We start from the raw sequence: 7,817 nt of genomic DNA on the forward strand, positions 1-7,817 counted from the left end.
AGCAATGCTAACTCTGTGTTGCTACTATATGTTGCCTCTCGGTGGCCAAAATGTAGTATTACCTCTGTGAAATGAAGAGTGCAGGCTGTCGGGGAAAACAGGCTTCCCCTCTTCTAGAATATTTGAAGGTTTATATTATACCTACATTCTGTTCTGCACAAATTCTGCAAACAAAGTTATGCTAACCTGTACCCTAATTGTTACCATGATATATTGTTTGGTAAACTTTAAATTGCACCATTAAATCCAGGTACGGCCTGGTGCACTTTCCTGTTTCTTACAAACTTTTCTTGGTTTTTTCGCTAAAGGCTTGAAAATATTTATTGTACAAAGTGACTGCATCATGGCACCGAACATATTTGACCTTACCCAGTGGCTTGCTTTATTTTTAATTTTTTTTAATCAAAAGTAGTACCTCAGTGCTTACATGAACCTTAAACATACTGAATTGTGAATCAGGATGGATCATGTACCACAGTGCTTTATGTTTGGTCCATCTCTCTTTGATAAACAACACATTGGGAGCTAAGATTAAAAAAATTCTCTTCATGTTTTTTGTGAATTAACATTTTTTTAGACACTACACGGTACGCTTCGATTTGTCTTTGCCATAATTTGTATATATAAAGATATTTTGTATTTATGTTCCTTTTAAGGGCATGAATATGTCCCCTCATGCTTTTAATAAAATGTTTGAGATGTTTAGTTTGGACTTGTTTTTAAAAAAAAGCTTGCATGCATTAGTTCCTCTTTGCTTACACGTACACCTCTGTGCTGTATGAACCTTGCAATCATTTGAATGGATTGGATTTCTCAAGCTGTAATCTTTTGTGGAACATTTCACAAAAAGCTAATCGGACTCTGTTGGCCCACTCAAATATGGTTGCTCAACTAAGACTGGGTAGGAATGTGAAGAATTAAATATAACAAACATAAAGTTTCTTATTTGCATTTACACCACTCCCTGCATCACATCGGATAAACCTGCGGTGTAATTACAGCTGTTTTAATCTGCATAGTGTAATTACAAAGCACTGCAATTCTATTATATAATAATTAGATTCAATATTCGGTTAAAAAGCACCATTATAATGCATCTGTGTTTTTTAATGGTTACATATCACTTAATCAAACTTCCTCAAACACTGAGCATTTTTGCATGTCACATGTCCTCTTCTTCTCATCAGATATCCCCCAAACTTGCAAAGACACACTGACCACAAGATTTTAATTTACTAAGGGGGTGTGTTGATGTGCAGCTGTCAGACCATGCCACTCCGCTTTCCCCACTTCCTCCTGTCCATCATCCCTTCTTTCCTCCCTCCTACCCAGAATGCAATGCAAACTTGAGCAGGCTCAGGCGAACTATAAAAAGGCATAGAAGCGGAGAGGGAGGGCTGGCGTGCAGCAGGAACTGTGCAGTCACACGCACACGGGGATCCAGGGACAGCAGCCCCTTGCGCTGAGATCTAAAGCCACAACGCGAAAGAGAGGTCAGTACAGAGGACAAAGGCTCTATAGAGGAAAACAGGCAGGAAACGCCTCTGAACAGGGCTGGGTTTGTCAGAGAGGGAGACAAATAGAGGAATATCGGAGAGACAAAGTGGGCAGGGCTGTTTGACGGGATGGAGAGTGGGAATGACAGAGGCAGAGGTTCTTATGGGAACTGTCATGGGACCGTTTAGTCACACTTTAAAATGGTTGACATTTCTTTTTTTCTTTATGTGCCAAAGGAGCCAATCATGGATTTCTTTGCAGTGTAAAGGCATGCAGGGCTCGTCTGTCATTCACAGTGATGTTACTTAAGGCATTACATCATAATTATCCCCAAAACTATAATTAGCACTGATTGTATTTGCTTGTTTTGCTTTGACTTTTCCTTCTCTGGTTTCTTCTACTTTGATACCGTGTCAACATTCTCCTGAACCTGCAGCCATTTAAAAGGGCATTTTCATGCAACCCTGCGTAGCCATTAAAGTCCGCTGCAAAGCTTTCAGAGCCCGCGAGGATCATTAGCAGCTGATGAGGGCTGAGTGCTATTGATTCCTGTTTTCTACGTGCAATTTGGAGCACAGACACATTAATAACACCCACAGCAAACAATTGAATGTCTCATGCTCCATCCTTCCACAAACAACACGGAATATCTCCCACCGCACTGACGTCAAAGGGTCCCCTGATTTCCCTTAAAGGGACAGCGCTCTCAATTAAAACCGCAGAGCACCCTGGTAACCAAACGATTTACAGGGAGAATGTGCTGTTAGATCATCGCTTTCTGTGTTTTGCTTTCAGGGGCGGTCAGTCAGAGCTTCATCTCCATGGGCTTTTTAGGAATGCTTGACAGATAACCTTTAACAGCTGCACATCGGCTTGAGTCTTTTTTTAGCAGGGCCGCATGTTTAAAAACGGTAATTAGACATGAGGGTGGTGCAGGCAAGATGGACTGTCCCATCTTCCTTAGGATGGATGTAATGGTGATTGTAGGATCTGTAAAGATAGAATTAAAAAAATCTAAACTGCATATATGAATAGACCACCACTACTATATCAGGTTCTCTAAATAATTTCAGCACTTGATTGGACTGAATTGAATTTTCATATTGCAGGATTATATAAGGGACAATTTAGACACCAAGTCTCTGTTAAGACTCTCCCGAGGAAATGTAGTATGTAGTTTCCCTTCCATAATTGCAGACAGTGTTAAATGCCATGCCCACACCTAGGAGTTGTGCAATCAGGAGTTAGTACACATATGACGTGTCAGGACACAGAAGGTGGCACCATAATAGGCCACACAGAGACTCCCAAAACAGGTTCTGTGCTGACTCAGATGTCAGCCTCCGAGTGACATTTACCCAGACCACAGGGTTAATGGCTGCTGACATACAACTGGACACCTGAGAAGCAACGGCAGGGAGCACTGAGGCGTAGTACAAGTGAGAATCAGAGAACAAGCTGACAAACTTTTAATGCAAACCAAGAAGCACACACTAGGTTTAGGAATGTACAAGTTTCCTTCAGATTAAGTATACTTTAATGTATATCTTGCTTTTTCTGTCTGGCAGTTTAGCCATAAAATGACTCATATCGCACTGTTCTGCAAGCGTATTTTGCAACCTGGCACTATGCAAACTGTACTATTTGAATTGCAAGGGCTAGATAAAATGCAAACTGCTGCAATGTCACCAGGTCAGGTTTGTTTCAATTAATTTAATGCTACTCCTCGAGGTGTGGTTCTTTTAATGCATTCTAATAAAATCTTGCCACAGTAAAACAGTTCCTGGAGATCCTTGAGGAATATTTAACTCCTATTAAATAATAAATCCTAAAATACTGTTTTTTAGTTGTTCATTTAAATACACGGTCCACGATTACACTCAAAATGTCCAACACTGCACCTATGAAGATATTTGTCACCATATAATGTTTTTTTTCTGGTGTACAGTGTGTCCTTTCCTTTTTAGTGCCAATGCCAAGGCACTTGGAGGCACCAAGTAACCTGAGAAGTACTCTCTTGCCTTTTGACACACATTTAATTTGACATACAAGCAGCTTCTAAAGTTACTTTAAGACTATAGCTAGCCAATTTGTTTCATGTGTGTAACATAGTAACAAGCACAATAGCCAAAAAGTGCTGTATGCATAACTCCAAAGGCACACAAGTAGTGCAAAAACTCACCTCAGTGCACAGCAGCTTAATTTAGGAAACAATACATGACAACTTTGACAGAGTGTGTGGGCATATTTTTGACTGGCACTGCTTTAAAGTATTTTGTTTTTCAACTGTATGTTCAGACGGACATGCAGCTACTTGAACGTGCCTATTTATGCCAGCAACCCAGCCTTCTTCCTCATTCTTCAGACTTCTGTCTTTGAGTCAGCTAAAATGGACGTGTAAACAGGAAACAAACTGGCTATTGTCTTTTTTAGATATGCCCAGGTCTATTAATACAACACTAAAAGGTATTTTATTACGCCAAAGGTTTTGTGAATCAAAATATGCTCATACCAGCTTTAACACTATAGGAAAGAAAAGCAGGGTTGCCATTAACAGCATGCTGTGTGCTGTTGTGTCTGCTCAGTCGTGCTCAGTACAATGTACTCTCAATGACACACCAGAAAACTGGCTTTTCCTACATTATACTATACAAAACACACACACAAACAAACTGTTGTGACTTTACCAGGAATAGTAATATTGCCAGCTTTACCAAAACCAATTTCCCCCCAAAAGTTGGAATATTGTGTAAAATATAAAATTGTTATGACATCTACTCCAAAATTTTCTCTGCTTTTGTGTCAATTCCTTAAAGATTTCATATGAATTTTGTTAAACTTTTAATTATAAATACTGAAATATCAAAATTATTTTCAATTTTATGCTGGGAATTATTCTAAAATGAAATGAAATGAAACAAAAACACTATTTTAAATAGAGCAATTTGATCTTTTGAGCACACAAAACTGTCCTGTATTGCTTAAAGAATATGTAGAGGTGAAAACGACCCTGTTATGGTGATTATAGCCTAAATCTGGCACAGTAATTAAGGTGATCATGCATACATAATCCAAAGTTATTGATTTATACATTAAAGGGCTACCTATAAATCTATGCCTTGCTTGACCTTGCTTGCTGTATGTATCTTCTGTGAATATATTCACTTTTCTGTGTCCTTTTCTCTCTTTTAGTTGACCGAAAACACTCAGACATAACACAATGGCAGGTAATTAATACACCTGTTCAAGTATTATTATAAATGTCTCTTTATTGATGATAATGAGGTGGAACGTGTTCATTTGTGTGTTTATTATTAATCTAATGGAGTAAAGGAAAGCAGACAGACGGTTGCGTTTCCATGGACTCTACTGCCCTCTTTTGGACAGTTTGGATAACACAGGGAAGGTTTTAATATGTACATTTTAAAAATATTGCGCTCGGATTCTTTGTCGTGATATTGCATTTAATGAAAAACCCAGACACGATCGCAGAATATGATTAAGAACAAATGGAAATGGCCTTATTGGCTAGATTTGCAATTCAGACTTTGTTATAAGTGCCTGGGAACACTTGGCAACAAAACAAGGGATAACAACAGTTGCCATGCCAACACTACTTAAGCAATAGCACTAAGCTAGACATAAACAAGCTCAGTCTAAACAGCCTGTTGCAGCAGTTAAAAATGGACGTGTTTTCTTCTTCATCATGTGCGCGTCTTTCCTCCACATCCGACTATCCAGACGGTTTGTTACAAAAACGTTTTCCTTGTGATTTGAACTTTTGCTGTCAAGAAAAACCTCCCGATTCACGCATGTATAACTTTGTCTGTGCCTGCTCATTTCAGACAAGCTCAAAGATGCCAAGATCATTTTTGTTGTGGGTAAGTACCCTGAGCCGCTCTTAGCACTTTAGCAGTAGCGCATTTAGCTTTTATTTGCCTTCATGCCACATGACTGTTTTTTTTTTTGTTTAATCTTCTTTTAAAGGTGGGCCTGGCTCTGGAAAGGGCACCCAGTGTGAGAAGATAGTGGCAAAGTACGGCTACACTCACCTGTCATCTGGGGATCTGCTCCGTGCTGAGGTGGCTTCTGGCTCTGAGAGGGGCAAGCATCTCCAGGCCATCATGCAGAAGGGAGAGCTGGTACCTTTGGTAAGAGAGGGCACTATAACTGAAATAATTGTGGGTATGCATAATTTAAAAGAAAACAAAAGGTTTCATGTTTTTTTTGTCCAATACTAAATGAAAAGACAAAATACAAGTGTCAGCTCTTCTAAGACAGCTTTTTTTGTCAGTGCCATATCATAGTGAAGATTGATCATAATGTTTTGGGGCTACCTGCAGGACACAGTCTTAGACATGATTAAGGAAGCCATGATTGCCAAGGCTGATGTCTCCAAGGGTTTCCTTATTGATGGCTATCCCCGTGAGGTGAAGCAGGGGGAGGAGTTTGAGAAGAAGGTATGGGCTTAATTCATCTTTGCAGCAATGATTTAAAAAAAAAAGAAAGAAAGACGGAAGCTTAAATGAACAAACTGTCTTTGATCCCAGATCGGCAAACCCTGCTTGCTGCTGTACGTCGACGCAAAAGCAGAGACTATGGCCAAGAGGCTTTTGAAACGCGGTGAGACCAGCGGCCGCTCTGATGACAACGAGGAGACCATCAAGAAGCGCCTGGACCTGTATTACAAAGCAACCGAGCCAGTGATTGCCTTTTATGAGAGCCGTGGTATTGTCAGGAAGGTGTGTGCGACTGCTGCGACAGCGGAAAAACAACATTTGAATCTCACGTGAAACGTCAACATATATTCTAACGCATCCATTGTCATCTTATTTTGCCCAGGTTGACTCAGAGCTGCCAGTGGATGATGTCTTCGGCCAAGTCTCCAAGGCTATTGATGCTCTGTAGTAAAGCAGCATAACTAGATGGGCCTGTGTCTGATTGTTTATTTTCAAATTTCAAAAAAACAAACTAAAAAAACAAACAAAAAAAGCCAAATCAAAAGAGAAACAATACACTTTCAACTCATTTGGCCATCAGTCTCAAAGATGTCTTAACTTTAATCCTAATCCAGCAATAAGAACCTAAAGTTTTAAAGTTACACAGAAATGATTCTGTGTGAAGCAACTTTAAAAAATATCTCTATATGTACAACGTATAAGTCTTGTTTCCATTCTATACTTAACATTTACAGATATGGATGCAGGCCTGTCTACAACTCAGAGGTGCTGTATACAAGAAATATTAACCACCTTCTAACCTTTAAGGCCTACACTTGGTCAAACACGCACTTTACACTCCCCCTTTTTTCTCCTCTTAAGTGCTGCCGTATTAGAACCAAGAGTTAATGACTTCTTTATACATTGTGCCATTAAATAACTGCAGAGATCACTGTGGACAAACTGGTGGAACTTCATTTTCATGTTCGTTGATGGAGCTTTTAAATTACAGTTGCTGACCGCTTTTAACTTCACACGGTCATTTCTGTTAATCTATTTACCGTTACATTTAAAGCACAAAAATGTTCAATTTCTTTTCTATTTTTTCATTAAGATATACACATGTTACATGTATTTCTATAATGTGGTATATGTAAAAATGAAAGATTAAAATAGCCTATAATAAAAAACAATTTGAGTTATTACTGGTGATTGTGTTACCATTGCCCTGCAGTCTGTAGTAATACTTAAAAAACATACTGTCTTCTTTACAGTGTATAAAACAATATAAAAGTCATATTGTGAGGAATCCTGGACAACAACAAGCGCACCTAAAAAGGGGACTTTGACCAGGCTTACGAGTTCAAAAGGGGAAATGGTGGTGTTGCTGAAGCTTGTAGACACAACAGGATGCAGAAAGCTGTGAGCCAGTCCTCTCCTGTTATAAAGTTTTCCCTTAAGACCTTGGTGACCACCTGGTCTTCACTTGCCTCTCATCTTCCTCTCTCTCGCACACACAAACACACATTTCCAGCTGGCCAAGCAAACACTGCGGCAGGTATCCGGACTACTCTCAAAGGAGAGCTCTGATCATGACCGTGTGCTGCAGGGACAAGGAAGAGGAAAACAACCTCTGAAAGGTGCACAGGATGTGTCCATTGGAAAGTCAATCAGGAGACGGCGTCTCTATGCGCTTTCATGAAGCCATTGAGGATGCGGCCTGAATGCTAGGAATGCTGGTCTTACTTAATAAAGGTAGAAAACAAAGGGAATGACCAGAGGTCGCAGTGGAATTTATCACGTACAGCAGAGAAAGAAAGACAGAGGCGCATGTCTCTGAATGGGGGAGAGAGGTGAGAGGGAGACGGGGGTGATAGCAAC

The 7,817-nt window shown here is 39.8% G+C and overlaps 1 protein-coding gene across 2 annotated transcripts; it reads left to right on the forward strand.

The window, feature by feature from the left end:
* Nucleotides 1–1,364: 1,364 nt before the first annotated feature.
* ak1 (adenylate kinase 1) lies at nt 1,365–7,129 on the forward strand. Of its 2 annotated transcripts, XM_080864742.1 has the most exons (7): nt 1,365–1,493; nt 4,690–4,724; nt 5,343–5,378; nt 5,485–5,648; nt 5,841–5,957; nt 6,048–6,239; nt 6,340–7,129. In XM_080864742.1, exons 2-7 carry the CDS (start codon nt 4,718–4,720, stop codon nt 6,403–6,405), a joined length of 582 nt encoding a protein of 193 aa, XP_080720868.1. In that variant the 5' UTR covers nt 1,365–1,493; nt 4,690–4,717; the 3' UTR covers nt 6,406–7,129. The 2 variants fall into 2 exon arrangements, with proteins under 2 accessions (XP_080720868.1, XP_080720869.1); XM_080864743.1 differs by lacking the exons at nt 1,365–1,493; nt 4,690–4,724 and adding an exon at nt 5,166–5,241.
* The last annotated feature ends 688 nt before the right edge of the window (nt 7,130–7,817 follow it).

The sequence above is a fragment of the Rhamphochromis sp. 'chilingali' genome, assembly GCF_963969265.1.
Source record: "Rhamphochromis sp. 'chilingali' genome assembly, chromosome: 2".
NCBI classification, from domain to species: domain Eukaryota; kingdom Metazoa; phylum Chordata; class Actinopteri; order Cichliformes; family Cichlidae; genus Rhamphochromis; species Rhamphochromis sp. 'chilingali'.